The following is a 22,449-nucleotide window of genomic DNA, read 5'->3' on the forward strand; positions in this document are numbered from 1 at the left end:
GGAGATAGTGACTTATGTAAATGACGTATGTTTTGTATCTCAAAGATTAGAGTTGATAGAGGAAAGCTGGTGCTATTTTTGGAATCAACAGGTTAAATATATATAGAAACAGGGTTAACATTTGAGGTACCAAAATGTGTGTTGACCAATAATAATTCAGTGAGAAGGCAAGTTTTGTGATACATGAAACTTGTTTTAATAAATACCATTTAGACCAGAATTGATTGTAGTAGTTTATTTGAGCAATTATCAAGACTCAAGTTTCAAGACAAGTTTTGTTTTCAATATAGCTGACACAAGCTGAAAAACAAGCTCACCTAATAAAAATAATATAAGAGACAAACTGTTCAAACAAATGGCTACTCTTTTGAAATCCATGTAACAAAGCTTTCCAATTCAATTTACTCTGTGCATATAGTGTAGCAGCAGGTTTGTTACCCAGGATCAGATGAATGCAATCAGGAAGGAAGAGAAGGGAGACAGCAACAGATTCCAGGCTTTTTATTCAATCAGGCCTGATTGGGTGTCCAGAATACAATATCTGACACACACTGGAAGTCAGATTTGCTCCAGCATTTATAGCATGATTCTCAGGGTTACACATGCGCAGAAAAATCCTGACATTTACACAATCTAATCAACATCCGTTTGTCCTCGAGGAATCGCAGCCAAGAACATTTGTTGGCAAGATCCACTATTTTCCCTTCCATCAGCTGACTACATTCCCAGAGGACTTACATAATCTTTAGAATGAATCATCATTTCATATATTTCTCTTCATACATACGTCTTCATATATATCTCTTCAATTTATTCAAAACAAGCATTTTCCTTATTAATTCTCCTTAATTTCCCCCACAATACATTCACAATACATTCATAATATATTAGTTTTTTCAATTGCTCCATTTAAAAGGTGTATTTAATTGCCTGCTATTTACATCAACCAGACAGGAGGTGGCGCTGTTATACCATATCTTCAGATGTTCGCTTCTCCCTGGGTTAATAATCATTAACTTTGTACTTGGCCCCAACATTTTTGACCTTCCACAAATAGCTCCTGGCCTATTCAAATATTGACACAAGATTAGGTCCCTTCAGCCTCCTGTCCTTTATGCCATCTGTCGTTTTCTCTTCTACCAAAGATTCTACTTTCCTTCTCAGAAACAAACAGGTAACCCCTCACTTCTCATTATTTTTATTTCAAATTATAATTGTTATTTTTCTTCATACAGCCACCACATTCCCCCCTTTTTGCGAGCGAATGTTCCACAGTAGCATCGCAAACTCAGGATGTCAGATCCTTATTTTAAAGCAAGAAAAGAATAACAATAATTTTAACACAATCAAACAGAATCATTTATCACAATTATTGAAGAATGTCCCATACACGTCGGCACTTCCACAGTGCTCCTCAATCTTCTGTCTGATTTATTTGACCAGCTTCCAGGTATGTGGTCAAAACCAGAGCCGTAGTCCTCTTTCTGGGTCTCATGGCGCTGTTGGTTTGACGGTATGAAGTCTCAGGAGATCTTTCTGTTCAGGAGTCGCAGTCCACTCAGATGGTGCCTTTTTTATTCTGGTGTAATGGATCCAGGCTTTGATTCCTTCCACTTTGACAGCTGTGGGAGTTGAAAGCAAGACAGTAAAAGGCCCTTTCCATTTTGGTCTTAACGGTTCTAGTCTCCAATCCTTAATCAGCACTGAGTCCCCCGGGCGGAAGGAGTGTAAAGGAGTAGCTGGCCAAGGTGGTCTTAGTTCTTCAGTGTATTGTTGAAGTTGGGCTATGGCCAGCCCTAATGCTTGAACATCCCTTTTTAATGCTTGCTGTCCCAATTGATTAATATCTCCTTGAAGATGCCTCAATCCAAGGGGAGGTCTTCCATACATAAGTTCAAACGGGGACAGGCCCAAAAACTTAGTAGGAGTACATCTAATATGGAGCAAGGCTATAGGCAGTAACCTAGTCCATGGCAAGCGAGTCTCTTGACACATTTTTGATAATTTTCCTTTTAGAGTTTGATTCATCCTTTCTACTTTTCCTGAGCTCTGAGGTCGATATGCACAATGCAACTTCCATTTCGTCCCCAATAGTTGGACCAAGGACTGTAAGACTTCTGATACAAAAGCTGGTCCATTATCTGAACCAATGTGCAAAGGAATCCCATATCTTGGGATGATGTCTCTAAGAAGTGCCCTTGACACTTCAGCCGCCTTTTCAGTTCTAGTTGGATATGCTTCAGGCCATCCAGAATGAGTACATACAAACACAAGCAAATACTTATGAGGCCCACACTTTGGCATTTCAGTGAAATCTACTACTAAAGATTCAAAAGGTGTATTTCCTTGATATTGAACCCCTGGAGGTGGCAGTGGTCCTGTTCTGGGGTTATTTTCAGCACAAATATGACATCTGGCTGAGGCTATTCCTGTTAGGGCAGTGAGCCCATTTATGTAAAGTTGTCGTCCCATTAGTGAGGCCAAAGCTGTTTTTCCCATATGGGTTTCCTGGTGTGCCTCCTTAATCATTTCCCAAGCTATCTGTCTGGGTACAAACAGCCTCTGGTCAGGCAACACCAACCATCCATTTTTCCTTACAGCTTTCTCACGCTGGGCCCATTGTTCTTCCTCTGGAGTATATAACAAATCATCTTTCCTTAACCAGTCTCTTACCTGCAAAGGGGCCATGACCGGCTCTTGTCCTCGTCCCTTCCGGGCCGCGGCCTTTGCGGTAGTGTCAGCATATCGGTTTCCAAAGGTCACAGGATCCTCGCCATATTGATGTCCTTTACAATGCATCACTGCTACTTTAGCAGGAATCCAGACAGCATCTAACAATCTCAGAATGGTCTCACTATGTCGTATTTCTTTCCCAGCAGAATTTAATAGACCCTTTTCTTTATATAAAGCTCCATGTGCATGCAGAGTAGTAAATGCATATTTTGAATCTGTATAAATGTTGACTGTTTTTCCTTCTGACAATTCAAGAGCTCTAATTAGGGCTATCAGTTCTGCCTTTTGAGCTGAGGTGTTTAGAGGAAGTGGTTCTGCTTCCCACACAGTGGTTGCAGTTACTACAGCATATCCAGCATACCTTTGTCCATTTTCAACAAAACTGCTTCCATCTGTAAAAAGAGTAGCATCCGCCTTAGGCCAAGGTTGATCTTTTAGGTCAGGCCTACTGGAATATATCTCATCCATAGTTTCCAAACAATTATGTTGAAGTAATTCTCCTTCAATAGGCAGGAGTGAAGCAGGATTTAATGTACTGCAAACCTGTAACTTGATTCGAGGGTTCTCACATAACAAGGTCTGATATTTCAACATACGGCTATTTGTGAACCAATAATGTCCTCTATATTCCATAATAGCTGTTACTGAGTGAGGAACCATAACTACCAATTCTTGTCCTAAAGTCAACTTATCAGCTTCTTGAGTCAGCAAGGCCGTAGCAGCTACAGCACGTAGACAAGATGGCCAACCCTTTGCTACCTTGTCTATTTGTTTGGACAAGTAGGCTACTGGTCTTGCCCATGTTCCTAGTAGCTGGGTAAGCACCCCCACTGCTATTCCATCTCGTTCACCAACATAAAGGGTAAATGGCTTCTCCAAATCTGGCAGGCCCAATGCAGGTGCTTGCACCAGAGCTTGTTTTAACTGGGCAAATGCTTGGGCGCATTCGGGGGTCCAATTAAATGGTTCCTTTTCACCCCCCTTAGTAGCTTCATAAAGAGGTCTTGCCATGATAGCAAAGTTCGGTATCCAAATTCTGCAAAACCCCGCACTCCCCAAGAATTCTCGCACTTGACGCCTACTGGTGGGGGTGGGGATGGCACAAACTGCTTGTTTCCTTTCAATTTCTAATTGTCTCTTTCCTTGTGACACACGAAAACCCAAATATTTGACATCAGTTTTACACAGCTGGGCCTTCTTTTTAGAAACCTTGTATCCTTTTTCATAAAGTAGATGTAATAGTTCCTTAGTCGCCCTGTAACACTCTTCTTGTGACGTGGCTGCCAAAAGAAGATCATCCACATATTGTAAAAGCACCCTATTTTTAGGGTCAGATGGGAACCCTTGTAAATCCTGAGCCAATGCAGTTCCAAATATCGTCGGGCTGTTTTTAAAACCTTGAGGCAAACGAGTCCAAGTATATTGGACTTTTGCTCCGGTTGTAGGGTTTTCCCATTGAAAAGCAAAAATGGGCTGACTATTGGTTTCAAGGCGTATACAAAAAAATGCATCTTTCAAATCCAGGACTGTAAAATGGGTAGCAGCTGCTGGTATTAAACTTAAAAGTACATATGGATTGGGCACTACAGGATGTATGGTTACTGTAACTTGATTTATAGCTCTTAAATCCTGCACCGGACGAAAGTCTTGTGTTCCTGGCTTTTGTAATGGTAAAAGAGGGGTGTTCCAAGGAGACCTACATTCTCTTAGGATCCCATATTCAAGTAACTTGCTCAGATGCAAATTGATCCCTTCTACAGCTTTTCGAGGTATGGGATATTGTCGAATAGCCACAGGTCCCATCCCTGGTTTTACTTCTATCTGTACAGGTGGAACACACCGGGCCAAGCCAGGTGGATTGTCTTCTGCCCATACACCTGGAACTCCATATCTCTTCCATTCTTCAGTACTTTCCTCACAAACAGTAAATATTCTCCATTCCTCTGACATAGGACAAATCAAAGTATAAAGTCCCTTTCTAACAGTCATTTCCATTGTCCCATTGTCTTCAAATGCTAATATTGCTCTCATTTTGCAAAGCAAATCTCTTCCTAATAAAGAGATTGGGCATTCAGGTATATATAAGAATTCATGCATCACTTGTTGGTTTGCTAAATCACATTTTCTGCTTTGTAACATAGGATAACTTTGTCTTTGACCGGTGGCTCCAACCACATTAAGTTCTAGTCCATTTTCAGGGGCCACTGGCTTGGTTACCACAGAGTGGTCAGCTCCCGTATCTACTAGAAAAGTCATTTCCTGGCCCTCAACATTCATTTTGACCAGTGGCTCCCCCGGGCCTAGGCATAAGGGGGCCGGTCTGTCCTATTCCGTCCAGTCTTCTCCTAATCCAACCATCCCAACAAATTCTTCTTCTCTTTTTTCTCCATATCTAGCCCCAGGAACCAGGTTAGCATATCCCCCTTGGTGGCCTCCTCCCCGGCCTCTTCCTCTCCAATGTCCTCTCTGGGATGGCATTCCCCTTTGTATTCCTACCGTTCCTTGAGCAGATGGGCACTCGTTCTTCCAATGACCTTCTTGACGACAAATGGCACACTGGTGTCTTCCCAGGGGCATCCCTCGTCCTCCTCTTCTTTCCTTCTGCCACATTCCTCTTTTCCTTCTGTTTCCACTTTCAGATTCTTTCAATTTATCTCTTTCATCTAGAAGGTTCAAAAAAATCTTATGATCCTCCTCTCTTATTTTCTTTCTCTCTCTTTTTTCTGCTTCGTCCCTATGGATGAATACTTTGGTAGCTATTTCAATTAACTGGGACAGATTCATCCCTGCAAACCCATCTTGCTTCTGCAACTTTCTACGGATGTCTGGGGCTGATTGAGTAACAAATGAAGTATTTAATAATGCAGATCCATCTTTTGATTCAGGATCATAGGGACTATACTTTCGGTAAGCTTCCAATAATCTCTCTAAATAAGCACCTGGACTTTCATCTTTTCCTTGCATTACTTCCTGTATCTTCTTGAGGTTGATCACCTTTTGGGGTCCCTTCTTCAAAGCTTCCATTAAAAATTCCCTGTATCTGACTATATATTCCATCTCTCGGCTTATATTAGGATCCCAGTTTGGATTTGTCAAAGGAAATGCCCCTGCAGCCCATTCAATGGGATTATAACTTGTCTTTTCAGCAGCATATATCTGTGCTAGTTGGGTTCCTTGATTAAGGATTCTTCTTCGCTCTTCAGATGTGAAGAGAGCCTGCAATAGCTGTTGGCAATCTGACCAATCTGGCTGGTGGCTAGCCATTATTGTTTCGCACAAATTTATAAGTGGCTGAGGGTTTTCAGTATAAGGAGGATTATTAGACTTCCAATTTAACAAATCTGAAGTGGTAAAAGGCACATGCTGGTAAGTGGTTTTTGGAGTTAGGGTTAATTCTCCTTTGTTATCTATCTCTTGTACATATTGGACCATTGATCTTAAAGGCAATTGAAAAGCAATCTTTGGGTTTGGATTACTATGGCTTCTAGTTCTTCCAGCTATGGGACTATCTCGCAAAAATTCTTCTGTTATATTCTGAAGCCATCTGCTTGCAGATGCTAGATCTATTAAAGGTGACTTTTTAGATTCCCCAGGAGAGGTATCAGAAGCTGCTGGTGTGGTTAAAGAAGTTGCCTGAGGAACCAAAGTTGCCCTTTTATTGTCAATGGCTTTTAACTGTGGGTACATAGGAACATAAGGAGGAGGGTTACTCACTTCTTCCTCAGGACAAGGAAAAATTCCAAATCTTCTTTTCTTTTTATCTGCCTGAGGCTTTTTCAAATTAGTTAAAGCTACAAAAACAGCACATTCTTTGTTTTGACATTTCTTTAACCATGCGGGCTGTGTAATGATAGCATTTTCCCATGCCTCTGCATATGGAAATTGATCCGGATGAACCTCTGCTGTTATTCTCACAACTGTTCTGATATCTTTTAAATCATAACTTCCTTCACCTGGCCACCCGGTATTAAATTGCACCCAGTCTAGTTCACAAAGAGATCTCAATTTCTGGGGGCTATTACATCCTGGTGTTTGAGTTAATTCCCTAAATTTTGAGAAATTCTCCACCATGCATTCAAGAGCAGTTAAAGACTTTTTACTTGGTATACCACCCATTTTCTATATTTTTCTCCTTTTTTTTTTTTTTTTAAAACAAAGTATTAAGCACAGAAAGCATAAAGAATGGAAAATACAGAAGCAAAGAAGCAACAACACAATATTTCATAAACCAAAATACACACACAAAACAACCTTATCACTTTCCCCTGAAAGTGTGTTCCTTTAACCTGTGAGTGCGATTTCTGTGCGAAAACGTCACTCGAGGGGTTTTCACTTGATTTCTGCAGTAATCACACAGTGAAATATTCCCCAGGTACTTCCCATGTACCTCCTTTTCCTGTTCCTTTAAGGCTAGCCTTTTCCTTTACCTGTGCCGTGGAATCAATATACCCCAGTCTCAATATACCCCAGTCTAAAGGGCAGGGAAGGCGAGGATCAGCCGGGTCGTTTCTTTCAATGGGTACCCGTTTCGCCCCTTCTGATCGTCGTCTTACCTGGCCCGCTGAGTGGTGGCAATCAAGTCCTCAAAAGACTTCGTTTCTGTTCCTTCACTGTTGATTCAGATCCCGGAGAGCCCCCATTTGTAGCAGCAGGTTTGTTACCCAGGATCAGATGAATGCAATCAGGAAGGAAGAGAAGGGAGACAGCAACAGATTCCAGGCTTTTTATTCAATCAGGCCTGATTGGGTGTCCAGAATACAATATCTGACACACACTGGAAGTCAGATTTGCTCCAGCATTTATAGCATGATTCTCAGGGTTACACATGCGCAGAAAAATCCTGACATTTACACAATCTAATCAACATCCGTTTGTCCTCGAGGAATCGCAGCCAAGAACATTTGTTGGCAAGATCCACTATTTTCCCTTCCATCAGCTGACTACATTCCCAGAGGACTTACATAATCTTTAGAATGAATCATCATTTCATATATTTCTCTTCATACATACGTCTTCATATATATCTCTTCAATTTATTCAAAACAAGCATTTTCCTTATTAATTCTCCTTAATTTCCCCCACAATACATTCACAATACATTCATAATATATTAGTTTTTTCAATTGCTCCATTTAAAAGGTGTATTTAATTGCCTGCTATTTACATCAACCAGACAGGAGGTGGCGCTGTTATACCATATCTTCAGATGTTCGCTTCTCCCTGGGTTAATAATAATTAACTTTGTACTTGGCCCCAACATTTTTGACCTTCCACAAATAGCTCCTGGCCTATTCAAATATTGACACAAGATTAGGTCCCTTCAGCCTCCTGTCCTTTATGCCATCTGTCGTTTTCTCTTCTACCAAAGATTCTACTTTCCTTCTCAGAAACAAACAGGTAACCCCTCACTTCTCATTATTTTTATTTCAAATTATAATTGTTATTTTTCTTCATACAGCCACCACAATAGCTTGAGGAATCTTTGGAGGTCATTCACAGCATGGGCTCCAACAACAGGGTAAAATATTGAAAATAATCTGAATACTATACTTTCAAAACTGTTTGAATGAAAGTATAATTAGCTACTTCACAGACAATTTTTGTGTGTTTCGTGAGCCTTTTTAGCTTAATCTTTGACTATAGCTCATAGATTTGTTACAGCACTATCTAACTGAATAAACATAAACCTGAACTTTGACTTAATGAGCAAAAATAGTTACTTCTTCATATGTAACTTGTTGCCAGGCTCTTCAAAGAGTTCTGAATAATTTCTACTATCTATCTATCTATCTATTACTGTACTTTGTATGATGAACAAATGTGACCTCTTCTTAGTGTCAGCACCATAAATTGAAGTCAACTTTATAACAGTTAGAATGTTTTCAACAAATGTAACATCTCTTGTTTAACATCTCTTTAAGGCATAGCTTTCATAGACTAGTAAGCATCATAGTGATTCAAATCATAATGTAAAAATTACATTTTTGTTTACTTGGTGGAAATGCCCATGTGTATGACAAAAAGTGGCATTCTGTCATCAAAAATACTGGCTTCACTAGAACTTTGACATCAATGTGTCCCAGAACTAAAGAAGAGCCACTTTTCTCAAGGAAAAAGATAAAAAATCAAAAGGCTTTTACACCTTTGGGGTTTTGCTGTACATAGAACTGAAATCAAAATTAAATCTAGAGCAATTTCCCTTAATAGGCCAGAATACTTTCAAAATGCAACAAGCTAGATACAACACTTAAGCCCAGATACTCTTGGTGAGATCAAGAGAACATCATGACAAATGAGAACAAGTATATGGTTGGGACAAGTAGGTGACTTCACTTGGGCCTTCCAAACTATTGCTAGCTGATCTTGGTGGATGAGTTAACAAGACTTGGAGCATACCTGAAGAGGATCTTCTTCCCTCTAATCAACACTTCTACAATTTCATCAGTGGACAAGGGTAATCATTGTAGTAGATGTTGTTCTAACATTGCTCTAACTTGAGATTGCTTCTATAGCCCAGCATAAGGAAAGCAATCACCTTTTATGCTCCATTATGAGAGGTTGTCCACAGGATGTCAAGAAAGGGATAAGTCACCTACCTTGGATTTTATGCTTTCCTTTATCTCATGACTTCTTTTCAGCAGACAGACTTGTTGTAGTTATTTCAGCAGTGTGAGCTGTCAGACTTTTAAAATCCTTGTTCTTCTTATTTAAGATGTCTTCAAGGTCACTATCAGTAAATGTGTGGCCTATGTCAATTATTATCTTTTCTTTTTCTACTTTTGCCTCAGTTCCTCCTGTAGGCACAAAGCATTTGCAAATAACAATGTTTATATTCAATGCTTATATTCAATGTGCCATTGGTGTGTTTATTTCCCATCTTTTTAATTGATTGATAACATCAGTGGACTGGCTGCTAAATTGAATGAACAGTGTATTGTAAAACATTAGAAATTGAAATGGTTGCCATGCAGAAGACAGTCAGCTAAGAGACACATACTCATAGGCTGATTCATTTGCAAGGGGAATACCTCAAGGACAGTGTTCTACCCTTGAAAACTAATTACAGTACCTCGTACATTTTTAACAGTCAGAGGATGCAAGAAATGTTCATTACGAAACTATGAACAGAGAGAATAGTGGAAGATGAAAATACAAATACTGTAGAAGACAATAGCAAAACTGAGTTGAATCAAAGAATTTCAACCTAATAACTTTAGAAATCTGTTCTAGGATATGCAAACCCACGCAATACAGAAAGAAATAAAAAACAATAATTCTTTTTCCTTAATTGAATTTTTAAAAGGAGGAAGTATCCCTGATATACATGTACTAATTGACCTTCACTTTGAGGTACTGTTTTTGTATCATACAGATACAATACAGTATTGCCTTTTTATTTGAAGACTACAGTTTAAGAATTCAAAATAATGGGTTTAAAAATAATTGCCTAATAAAAATCTAGAGTTACTTTTTTTTTAAAGCGTATATTACTTTTTCTGAGCAACTTATTCTGAATATTTAAAAATGTCCACTGTCTTATTTGGATGTTAAACTACTAACTTGTGCAAATATAACAAATAATACAGATCTGGTAAAATTAGAAATCTTGAAAGCATTGTTTTTGACAGTGTTTTTCATTACTGTGCAAGCAAATTTTAATACTACATTACACCTCTGATGTTCTGAAGTAAGCCTTGATAGGGATAGGTCAGGGAGTGACATTCGATCAATCGTTTTGAATAGAACTCCTCAAGAGGTTCATAGAGAATATTGCAATAACAGTAACTTCTTGGAGATTGAAAGTGAAGGTAGTTTATCTTTCAGAAAGGTTTTGAATAAAACAATAAGTCTCTTCCAGAAGGAACTGTATTAATGATATTTCAGTTTATAAAGATAAAGTATAATCTTTAATCAGTGTCAGGACTGCCAGCCACTACAAAAGCCGCAACCATAGATATATTATAAATGTAATTCTTGGACATCACAGATAGAAGAAGCCATTAAACCTTTATAAAGCCAGTTCTTGGACTATTTCATCAATGCTTTATTTCTGAAAATTCTTTCACAGGTGTTTTATTGTGAATATGTGCCTGCTATTCAAGATGATTTATCTATTTGTTTTCTTGCAGAAGTTTAGATTACAGAAATTATGATTATGTTTTTAAAATTTGCATATTATATATTTGAAAATACTTTTTAAAAGTTGCAGTATTAAAGACTGGAAATAAGAAATTCTTTAGTGTGGAAAACAGCTTGATTATTTACAGAAAGAAAACTCACAGTGGACTCTGACTCTTTTCCAGGGCCATTTAATGCATGAAAAATCATATCCAGCATTGATCTGTTAAAGGACACTTGGCTCCATGCATGAGTAGACTGGTGTACAAAAAAGTTCTTACTGTCCTATCTTTTTTGAGGTCTGCTCAATTTAACGCACATGTTTAAAGCATTTCGCACAATAATGTTTGGTAAAAAGAAGATTGCATTATAGGTGGAAAGATACAAGGAATCCACAGCCTAAATTTACAGAGCTGTTAATGACAGGGTGTTTTTGGAGGTCTCTCATACATGGAATCAATCTTAAATCAAACCTGATTTGAGGGAAATTTGTCATATTCTTTTATTCCTAGTAAGGAACAGTGGAACAGAGTGTGCTTGGTATACAAATAACAGCAAATGTTCTGAACAAATGAATAAAAGGATGCAGAAGGGGAAACAGAAGTTGTGGTTTGTGGACCTGGCAGGATGACCCTAGAGGACTGCTGCTGTATCCCTAGGGCAAAAATCTGAGATGTAACAGAGAGGCTGACAAGGCTTATCAAGCCCACAGACCATAGCGCTCTTGGTAATTGAACATGGGAACCAATGACACTGCAAGGCATAGCCTTCAGAAGATCACACATCATTGCAAGGCTATGTGTAGGAAGCTGAAAGACCTTGATGCACAGGTCATTATTTTGTCTTTCCTCCCAGTTTTTAAGCAAGAGTGGATGGCCATTTATCGGGAGGACATTGATTGTATTTTCCTGCATGGCAAGAGGTTGGATTGGATAGGCCTTGTGGTCTCTTCCAACTCTATAATTCTGTAATAGCCACTTTGAGTCTCCTTGTGGAGAGAAAAAGTGGAGTATAAATAATCATTATCATCATTATCATCAAATGATATGCTCTTCCCATGAGTCTTTTCTGAGTGATTTCTAACCATCATCTCCTATTTGTCACCTGACAATCAAATAAAGATATTAAGAATCTCCTCGTAGACTGAGTAAATACAGTCGGCCATCCCCTGGGCAACGTTTCTTGTAAACAGCTATTCTTTCCAAGCCAAAAGCATTGCTTTACTTTATGCAATGCTTTTGGCACGAAATAATAATAATAATAATAATAATAATAATAATAATAATAGTTTGAAAGTCAAGTTATCATATCTTTCTAAACTAAAAATGTATTATTCAATTGTGTTAATTTAGTTACTCTGAGAAAGTTGGTGGGAAGAATTAAAATCAAAGTATCAAATGAAATCTTGGAACATGTCAAAGTGCATCCAAGTGTGGCATCAGCTTTTAAAAGCAGAAGCAGTGGTAAAAATGTATTATGTTAGATAAACACACTTTTCCATGATTAATGTATTTGTGATTGAATGCCAGCTTCCTGAATGTAACATGCAATATCTCAAGAAAACTATCACTGTCTATAAACTGGATTCTAGGACTATAAATCGGCAATCACCACCAAAATACTGGAAGAACCCATTGCAAAGCATTTTTGTTTTGATGGATATCACCTTAACACTATGACTATAATTTTAGTAGAGAAAGCCCATAATCCAATTGTGTTTGGAGGAAGTGGGGAGAGAATTACAAAACATTATACAGACTGCATATCTTGACAATTAGTCTTGATGTAGAGGACAATGGTACTCTTTACTCCAGCATTGTCCTTTAAATGCAATTTTAACTGGCACTGGATGCTGTCCATTCACTTCTATTCCAACTGAATCACTGAGAGAGAATGAAGTTGAAACATCTAATGCTTTTATTTATACAAATACACTTTCGATAATTTTATTAAATCTCAAATGTTAAGGCATCGGGTCTAAATGAAAACACTATTGATCAGTTGCTTTATTCAGTCCCCTTCCTTCCTCTCTATAAAATCTGTTTTCATCCATTCTGTGCAAGGTGATGTGATTACTTCATCACAGTGACTAATGGTTCTCTTTGTGGACTCACAGACTTTTAAAACTTCATGCTGTGTGATCAGTTATCTGATAAATATATTGTCAGTATTTTGTGTGCTGATGTTTTGTTTTGATTGAAAGTAGAATTAGCTGTAATCCTGTACTTTTGTATACCAGTGCAGAGTGGGAAGAGGGGAAGGAAGATTGATTTTTAATTTAATGAGAATATTTATACTACCTTGTATCGTGCTATAATATTGAATAAAGACAAGGAACAGGATCTGATATAAGATTCTTACCCCAACATGCATCCTGTGATGCCAGTCTTCAGTGGTTTTTACTTATGAAGTTGTACCTTGTAGGCTAACACTGGTATAATATTACACATCAACGGCTAATAAGTCATGCTGCTGCATACAACATCTGTGGTGTAAAACAGAATGCTCCTGCATGCCATTGGGGAACAAAAGCAGATGTTTTTGCCTTCATATCCTGCTTGTATGCTTTCCATATGAATCCATGAGAAATTAAATTCTGGAGCAGAAAGGTGGGTTTGTGCATGATTAGTAGATTTCCAATATCTGCCTGCCCAGTGGATTTTGAACAAACACTAATGAACTCAAGGTAGTACAAATGACACATATTATTCTGCTATATAGCTGTGTTTTATATAAAGCAAGTTATACATTCTTAGCAAATCATAAAATTAATATCTGTCATACTTATGTGTGTATAAAGAGCTGACATCTTTTCCACTCTTCCCTTCCTATATCACCCTGCAGAGTTAATATGTATGAAAATACATTTAACGGGGATCAACTGCAATAAATATAAATTTATTGTGACTGCTAACCTCACATTTAATCAGGAGTCTTTCACGTGCTTTCATTAAAAAAAAGAGAAACAGTTTTAGTTTAGCTATTTGCTATTCTTATCTCGCTTTCATGTCTATTCTTATCTGGAATTGGCTTGTTTTACCAGCTTCTCTGTAACAAGGACTGTTCCCTGTAGAGCTAACTGTTGTGTTGTGTTGGGAAACAGCTGTCATAAACTACCTCTATTCATCTTCCTCCTCTATCTCTGTGGTAAGAGATGTCATGGCTGCATCTCAGTCAGTGTTCATTGACCCAGAAAGATGAGTGTAAACTAAATCCTTGACTTACTGGCAAAACACAATATAGAGATTTTCCACACTCATGTTTTATTGCACCCTAACTATTCCAGGTTGAATGCCGAAGTCCTCCTTTGGTATTTTGTCAAAATACAGGTATTTTGACTTAGATTTTTCAACTATGAAATTATTTTGCACAAATCAGTAGATTTAAATATCATGAGCAACAAATTATCAGGCTCCCCATTTACTTCACACTGAAATGGCACAGGAAGGTCTAAATTACCTAGATCATAAAAAGGAACAGCCCAGACAGTTCTTAGTGAACTCTTTTAAGGCTGTATTCTTATCACCTATAATTTGAAATGAGATGTATTTTGAATGCTTCTCTTTGGAATGGAGAAGATTCATGGGATTATAGGGCATATAAAGAGATGTAGCAGTCTTGCAAATCTATATATATATAAATGCTCATGTCATAATGAGTGGCTTAAAAACAAAAGAGCCGCTGGGCCAATACCCACCAAATTTGGGAACAAAACTCCTCACCATACAAGGTGTGACCATCAATCATAAAAATAAAATAAAACTGAAAACAACTTACAAATCCTTAATAAAAGGAGAAGCCACCAGAGCGCATGCATGCAGCTGTGGGGGGAGTGCACGTGCATGTAAGAGAGCTCCATCATCTCGCGGCAGAACTTGTGGCGGCAACAGCTGCTAGGCCTCCCAGAGCCAGCCACAGCTCCTCATCGTCCTTTACAATTCAAATGCCAGCCTGACCAACGGCGACGGAGGCAGAGGGGCCTCTTCCTACTCACTTGCTCAAAGCCTCTTCGAGCCTCAAGCCAGGGAGCAGAAGCAGGAGCGGGCTTCTCCACTCCGTCGCCATGTTGCTGGTGCTGAGGCTTCTATAGCAACTGCGCCTGGGAGAGGTCTGGCCCGCCTTTCCCTGGAGCAGTTGCAGGCAGAGAGGACTCCTCTTCCCTGGCTGAAAGCCCGCCGGTGTGAGGACCATGGGACTGTTCCACAGTGGCTTGACCCAGGGCCATCCATCACCCCCCCCCCCCCCCGCCTTCCCTGTAGCCCATGGGCCACCCAGAGTGCCGAAAATGGCACAAAAAGGCACCAAAACGGCAGCACGTGGCATGAAAGAGCGACGGGCCCTTCGCCCCCCTTCTGAGATTGATTACAGATGAACTATAAATGCCAGCAACTCCCAAACGTCAAGGTCTTCCCCAAACTCCACCATGTTCAAATTTGACCATATTGAGTTTTCTTTCCAAGTTTGGTCCACATTCATCTTTGTTTTGGTTCACAGTGCTCTCCAGATGTAAATGCACTTCTATTATTATTATTATTATTATTATTATTATTAAACTGAGGCTGGCTATCTGTCAGGAGTGGTTACATTGTGCTTCTCACATTTCCCAAAAGGGGCTGGACTAGATGACTCTTGGGGGCACTGTTCCTTTTTCTCCCTCCCCCTCCCATCCTTTTCCCCCCCTCCCTTTGCTTCCCATTTCCCTCTCATTCTGTATCTCTTTTGGAAGCTGCAGCCATGATGGTTGGTTGGCCCCGAGGCTACAAGTGAGGCTTGAAGGAGAAGAAGAAAGTCAGGAAAACAAAGAAAGGAAAAGAAGAAGAAAAAAAGGGGGGGTCAGAGATTGAAGGAACAGCCGCTCTCTTGGACACAGAGAGGAAGGAAGGAAGGAGGCAGGGAGGGGAAAGAGAGCCGCAGGAGAGAGGAGGAGAAAAAAAACGCTTCGACTGCACTTGCGCGGCAAAAGGCAAGGAAGGAAGGGAGGGAAGGAAGGAAGGCAACCCAACCGCTGCGCAGAGGATGATCCTTGGAGGTCTCTCCCTATCCTACGATACTATTATCATTATTAATATTATTATTATTATACAGAGGCTGAATGGCCATCTCTCTGGAGTGGTTTGATTATGCTTTTCCCTTATGCCAGAAGGGGTTGGACTACATGGCCCTTGGAAGTCTCTTCCTACCCTAAGATTCCATCATCATCCTCACGTTGAGGCTGCCCATCTGTTAAGAGTAGTTAGATTGTCCTTTTCCCAGGGGCGGGACTGGATGCCCCTTGGAGATCTCTTCCTACCCTACCATTCTATTGTTATCAAGCAGACGTTCCATGGCTATTTGTCAGGACTGCTTTGTGAATTTCCAGCATGACGGTAGAAGGGGGTTGACACAGACTATGCCACAGCAACGCGTGGCCGGGTAAAGCTAGTGTTTTATATTTGTGTAAAAATGAGAAGTGATTTATACAAAAATATGTATTGCAGATAGAAAATAAGGAATTTGTTGTAGCAAAATGGATTAGGAAAGGTCTTTTTAACCCACTTCTCACATCCAAGTGTTTTTCACCCAAACAAAATGTTGCCAAATATAAAAATGTGTCTGTTTACATCAAAACAAAAGTATTAACTCCAAAACCAACTATATTAGACACCTAAGCATTTAAACATTACATCTATGCATCTCATATCTGAATGTTGGAATGTTTCAGAGTTCTGATATATCCTGGATAATAAGGTTATTTGGTATGATTTCACTGTTTAAGCAGTCCTCAAGTAACAAACAAGATAGGTTCTGTGGGTTTGTTCTTAAATTGAATTTGTAAGTAAAAAAAAGATATATTTTAAGTGTAACTCCAGCCTCTGTGTGTGTGTGTGTGTGTGTGTGTGTGTATACGACTTGGATATAATAGGGAAGGGTTAACACCCCTGTGGGTTTTTTGTTTGTTTTTTTGTTTGTTTTTTTGTTTTTTGCTGTCTGTGCCCTTTTTCAGAAGAATTCAATTAAATTATCTCCCTATGATAACTGTGTTTTGAAAAATGTGGCTTGTTGTGGAAACAAGGATTGGCAATAATAAAGCTTCAGCTGAGTCACCTTTTCCCCATGATAAACTTTCAGGAGTGAATTTCCCTTCCAAGGGGTAGATTTCTCTCACTTCCTGTTGTCTCTCCCCTGTTCTTAACTATTAGTCGTTTGCAAGTCAGATGTAGATGTAACTCGGGGACTGCCTGTAATCTTAACCTATTTCTGTGATAAAATATTTGAAGACTGAGCTTCAAAGAGCCTTAGTGGTGTAGTATTTTAAGTTTTGGCTAAGACCCTTGAACCAGGGTTTGAATCCCCAATTAATTAACTTGCAGTAAGTCTTTGAGGCCAAGAATTAGAATTACCTTGAGCTAAAATCAGCTCAAAGGTATACAACAGCAAGACTGTGTTTCACAGTAACACTCAAATAGATCCATGCTCTCTATTAGATGTTTAAAGGAATCCATAGTGCCTCTCAAACTTTCTTCAGAAAGCAAAAAAAGCTGACTGCTTCCTTTTCAGATCTATTTCACTTTGCAGATTCATCTTGATTGCAGTATATTCTTCTTATCTGAAACATAATTAGCACAATCAATGGATGATGGAGGAAAGGGAGATAAGCCCTTTCAAAATGATTTCTATTAAACAAAGTTGGTCCATTGGTCACATCTGTCAGAATGGAGTATGCAGCTTGTAGATAATATGCAGCCTTACCTCTCTTCCCTTCCGTAGAACATCATAGAATCATCTTTTCTTAACCTTAGAGCCAAAGACCTCCCATTAAAATTGTTTTTAAAAACTGACAGTTATTCACTTAAAAATGTAACTAGGGTTCACAGTTTGACCTTGTTTGTGAAAGCAAAACAAAAAAGTCCCATAAAAATACATAGTAACTAGTAATTTGCACTTCTGGACAAAAGTGATAGACAACATGGACCACAAAATGCCCCTCAGACCCTCTGCATGCACCACTCTTATGAATACATAAGAGTAAGGAATCTTCCTGCCTGAACTGACTACATTTGTTCTTGTTGTTGTTGTTCATTCGTTCAGTCGTCTCCGACTCTTCGTGACCTCATGGACCAGCCCACGCCAGAGCTCCCTGTCGGCCGTTACCACCCCCAGCTCCCTCAAGGTCAGTCCAGTCACTTCAAGGATGCCATCCATCCATCTTGCCCTTGGTCGGCCCCTCTTCCTTTTGCCTTCCACTTTCCCCAGCATAATTGTCTTCTCTAGGCTTTCCTGTCTCCTCATGATGTGGCCAAAGTACTTCAACTTTGTCTCTAGTATCTTTCCCTCCAGTGAGCAGTCAGGCTTTATTTCCTGGAGGATGGACTGGTTGGATCTTCTCGCAGTCCAAGGCACTCTCAGCACTTTCCTCCAACACCACAGCTCAAAAGCATCGATCTTCCTTCGCTCAGCCTTCCCTAAGGTCCAGCTCTCATATCCGTAGGTGACTACAGGGAATACCATGGCTTTGACTAGGCGGATCTTTGTTGCCAGTCTGATGTCTCTACTCTTCACTATTTTATCGAGACTGGACATTGCTCTCCTCCCAAGAAGTAAGCGTCTTCTGATTTCCTGGCCACAGTCTGCATCTGCAGTAATCTTTGCACCTAGAAATACAAAGTCTGTCACAGCCTCCACAGTTTCTCCCTCTATTTTCCAGTTGTCAATCATTCTTGTTGCCATAATCTTGGTTTTTTTGACGTTTAGCTGCAACCCGGCTTTTGCACTTTCTTCTTTCACCTTGATTAGAAGGCTCCTCAGCTCCTCCTCGCTTTCGGCCATCAGGGTGGTGTCATCTGCATATCTGAGGTTGTTAATGTTTCTTCCAGCAATTTTCACCCCAGCTTTGCATTCATCCAGCCCCGCACATCGCATGATGTGTTCTGCATACAAGTTAAAAAGGTTGGGTGATTGTTCTACAATCTCTTTTAACAACCACAGTCACAAAGGCCCTTTCTGCACAGCTGTACTGTACACAAAGATGATCCAGTTCAAATCAAATAATGTGGATTTTCTGGTTTGATAACCTGGAATATCTGGCAGTGTAGGAGGGGCCAAAGTCTACAGACAAACAACTTGTGTGCAGACCTTTTGGCTGTGTTCATTAGAAGAGGTGACTAAGACAGATCTAGTCAGTTATTTCAGTCATTAATATTAACTTGTTCATATATATATATATATATATATATATATATATATATATATATAATCAAAGCCTCCATAATTTGGTTCAGACAATCTAAGGCAGGGTTGGGTAAAGAGCATCTCCCATATTTTGCTTCTGTCACAGTCCTCTGCAATATGCCTTCAGAACTTCGACCAACCACACATACATTGTCACTCATTTTTTATAGGCTGAAATTTTTGAATGTCTATAAATAAGATCTTTAAATAAATTATGTAACACTTTGGGTGAGATCTAATAGGACTCTTGGCAGAATGTATAAATCTTTGCCTGTGACTTTGTGTTCACCAGGTTTTTTCCTTTAATATCTGAATTTCCCCTTCAGATCTAGAAATCAGAAACAGTGTGTATTTTTTGAAATTACATTGTTATATATTTTCGATATGTCCTTAAATCTTCCTAACCCTCTCATTACCCTGCTATTTGATATATTGGTATAAGACATTTCCTTTTTACTCATAAGACTTTGCTTTGTATTTTGTTTTTATAATGAAAGCTGATATATGTCTTTAAGAGTGTCACTATGATGGTAAATTGAAATTAGGTGACCTCTTGGAATCACTACCAGAAATTGTGATGGATGTGTGTAATACAGGAAAACATCTATGTAATGGAAAGGGAATGTCTTCCAATTTAGAAATATTGATATCTGTTTTCTTCCTATGGCAGCAAAAACACAAACATAATTCAGGTTGCATATTTATTCAAAAGATAACTTAATTCTAATGTGCAGTTTGCATTTTTAACAATAAATGAAAACTATAGAAAATAGAAAAATTAAGGAGGAGAGTTTGAGACCCATCATTTTAGTTTGTTGAGGAAAATGTAAGTAATTGTTTCAATTATAACATGTTTCAATTATTACTGCTATAAATAGTCCTCAAAGGACATCTCTGCTGCAGAGTGTACTATAATAAAGTAGGTAAGGATTGTTTTCTTATAGTGCTTTGAAGACTGATCTTCATGGATTTCAAAATTGGCTTAGGTAATGCACAGTTTAACATTATTAAATTTAAGCCAATGAGCACAGGGATGTATAAAGAATTGCAGCATAATCTGTTGTTATTTGCTTCCTCTTATTGCTCCTATCATTTGCTTCCTGATGTGCTTCTAGAGTCACTACTGAGCACCACAGAGTGCAAAACTCTAGCAAAATTGCCAGGGACGGTTTTTGGGGGTTTTTTTTGTCATGTCAAGAGTGACCTGAGAAACTGCAAGTCGCTTCTGGTGTGAGAGAATTGGCTGTCTGCAAGGATGTTGCCCAGGGGATGCCCAGATGATTTGATGTTTTATCATCCTTGTGGGAGGCTTCTCTCATGTCCCCGCATGAGGAACTGGAGCTGATAGAGGGAGCTCATCCGCCTCTCCCCAGATTCGAACCTGCAACCTGTCGGTTTTCAGTCCTGCTGGCACAGGGGTTTAACCCACTATGCCACTGGGGGTTCCAGGGACGGTGACAAAGAGGAAATGACATTAGTAAATTAAAATGTTACATGGTATATCATTCCTTTAGAAATGCCTTTAAAATTACAAAAATTTATTTGGAGAAAGGGGTTTTTTACCCTCTAGTTGAAACTTTTGTACTATCAAAACATAATAGATGTAATTAATATTAACATGTCAGTTCTATGCTCTGCTGGGAGTACTCTAGAGAAGTGGCATATTATTCCTGCTGTGTAACAATCACAAGAAAGGATGTAAATAATTTGCCTAGAGTTGCTATATTACATTGCCTTCAATCAAGACTATTGATTTTGCAAATTATGCAAAGTGTTTGCTAATTATGCAAATATAGCATATTCATTGTTGCTCTTTCAGTACTTGAAACTTCCTCAAAAACTTTCAACTAAACTATGTGTTGATCTTTTTCTTCTCAGGTGAACATGAGCCATATTTCAAGCTTTTTTGTCCTGTTCTTTTTGTAAATGACTCTGCACTTATTAATGCAGTTGAACCTTCAAGTGGAAAACGGGATTCCTTTACTCTTAAGTCCTGAACTTAACAGCAAAAGAAATCAAAGCATGTTGAACAGCTTGAACTTAAATAGATGAAAATTGCAATTTTCTGTCATTTCCCCTTACACACCTAATTGAGAGTATGTCTCATTGATTTCAGTGTGTTACATTTGTTTGGTGAGATGCACTCTAAGCAAAATATGGATGCACTCAAATCTCTTTCATCATGACATTACGCAGACTACTTGTTTTACAGATTAGTACTGACTAATCTTCCAGGACTATTATGAAGTCAATATAGATATTTAGTTATTATAGGAACAATTTTAAGAAGGTATATACAAATAGTCTCAATCTAAGACCTGAACAACTTTCAAATATCAAAATCTATTGTAGTAAAATTGTATTTTAGCCAGTGTTTTCCAGTGCTTCGAAGGGAATGTCACATAAATGTGTTTTCCCATGGAAGGACTCATTCTGTTTCAATTTGATTTTTTCCCCTAATGTTTAACAGGATATCAAACTCTTACTTCTTTTCTCTACGAACATTTTTTGATCTTTCACATAAATTGTACTGCTGCATTGAAGAATAAGGGTTTGTTTTCAGTGGAATACATTTTTTTTAAATATTTCAAGCCTGAACATATTTTCGTTCTAAGTTAGTTCATTTTCAGTGACCCATTGAAGAAATTAACTCAGTAATGGTGTAATGAGTCTAGTGGCATTCTCTTATGCCCAATCTTATGATCCTAAAAGGATAGCTGTATTCTAGACTTTTGATGTAAGTTCATGGGTAAAATAAAATAACTTCAGGTCTTCAGTAATGTGTCTTCATTTGCAATACTGATAGTTTAAAGCATAAAACTGCTGGGAGAGGTCATCCGGAGTTTTGGAGTACAATGCCACCTATATGCAGATGACACCCAGCTCTACTACTACCTTCCATCTAATGCCAAGGAAGCTGTCTTGTTTCTAAACCAGTGCCTGTCATCAGTAATTGACTTGATGAGGGCAAATAAATTGAAACTTAATCCAGACAAGACAGAAGTCCTCCCGGTTAGTTTTAAGGCAGACCAGGGAATAGGGTTTCAAGCTATTCTGGATGGGGTTACACTCCCCCTGAAGACATAGGTCTGCAGTTTGGGGTTCCTCCTGGACTCGACATTGAACCCAGAGACCCAGGAATCAGCGGTGGCTGAGAGGGCCTTTGCACAATTAAAACTTGTGCACCAACTGCACCAGTTCCTTATGAAACCAGATCTCACCATGCTGGTACATGTCTTAGTTATATCCCATCAGGATTACTGTAACACACTCTCCATGGGGTTGCCTCTGAAGAGTGCTCAGAAACTTGGTCCAAAGAGCTGCAGTCAGATTGCTAACTGGGGCTGGCTAAAGGGAGTGGACAACCCCCCTGTTGTAGCAACTCCACTG

The 22,449-nt window shown here is 39.0% G+C and overlaps 2 protein-coding genes and 1 long non-coding RNA gene across 18 annotated transcripts in view; 1 reads left to right on the forward strand and 2 right to left on the reverse strand.

The window, feature by feature from the left end:
- The window catches only part of DMD (dystrophin), a 1,568,405-nt gene that overhangs the window by 1,134,788 nt on the left and 411,168 nt on the right, over nucleotides 1-22,449 (forward strand). The window lies entirely within an intron of this gene.
- Nucleotides 431-8,107, reverse strand: LOC137096539 (uncharacterized). Its single transcript, XM_067466200.1, is given in 1 exon segment — nucleotides 431-8,107. A coding segment is annotated over 1 exon segment (5,358 nt). The 5' UTR covers nucleotides 6,850-8,107; the 3' UTR covers nucleotides 431-1,491.
- LOC132771755 (uncharacterized) overlaps nucleotides 8,889-22,449 on the reverse strand; it is a 100,313-nt gene continuing 86,752 nt past the window's right edge. For both annotated transcript variants that reach the window (XR_010909660.1, XR_009631112.2), the window contains exons 3-4: nucleotides 17,232-17,437; nucleotides 8,889-9,527 (exon numbers count right to left, since the gene is read on the reverse strand). This is a non-coding gene — a long non-coding RNA (uncharacterized lncRNA). The remainder of the gene's footprint in view (nucleotides 9,528-17,231; nucleotides 17,438-22,449) is intronic.

The sequence above is a fragment of the Anolis sagrei genome, chromosome 3 (assembly GCF_037176765.1).
Source record: "Anolis sagrei isolate rAnoSag1 chromosome 3, rAnoSag1.mat, whole genome shotgun sequence".
NCBI lineage: Eukaryota > Metazoa > Chordata > Lepidosauria > Squamata > Dactyloidae > Anolis > Anolis sagrei.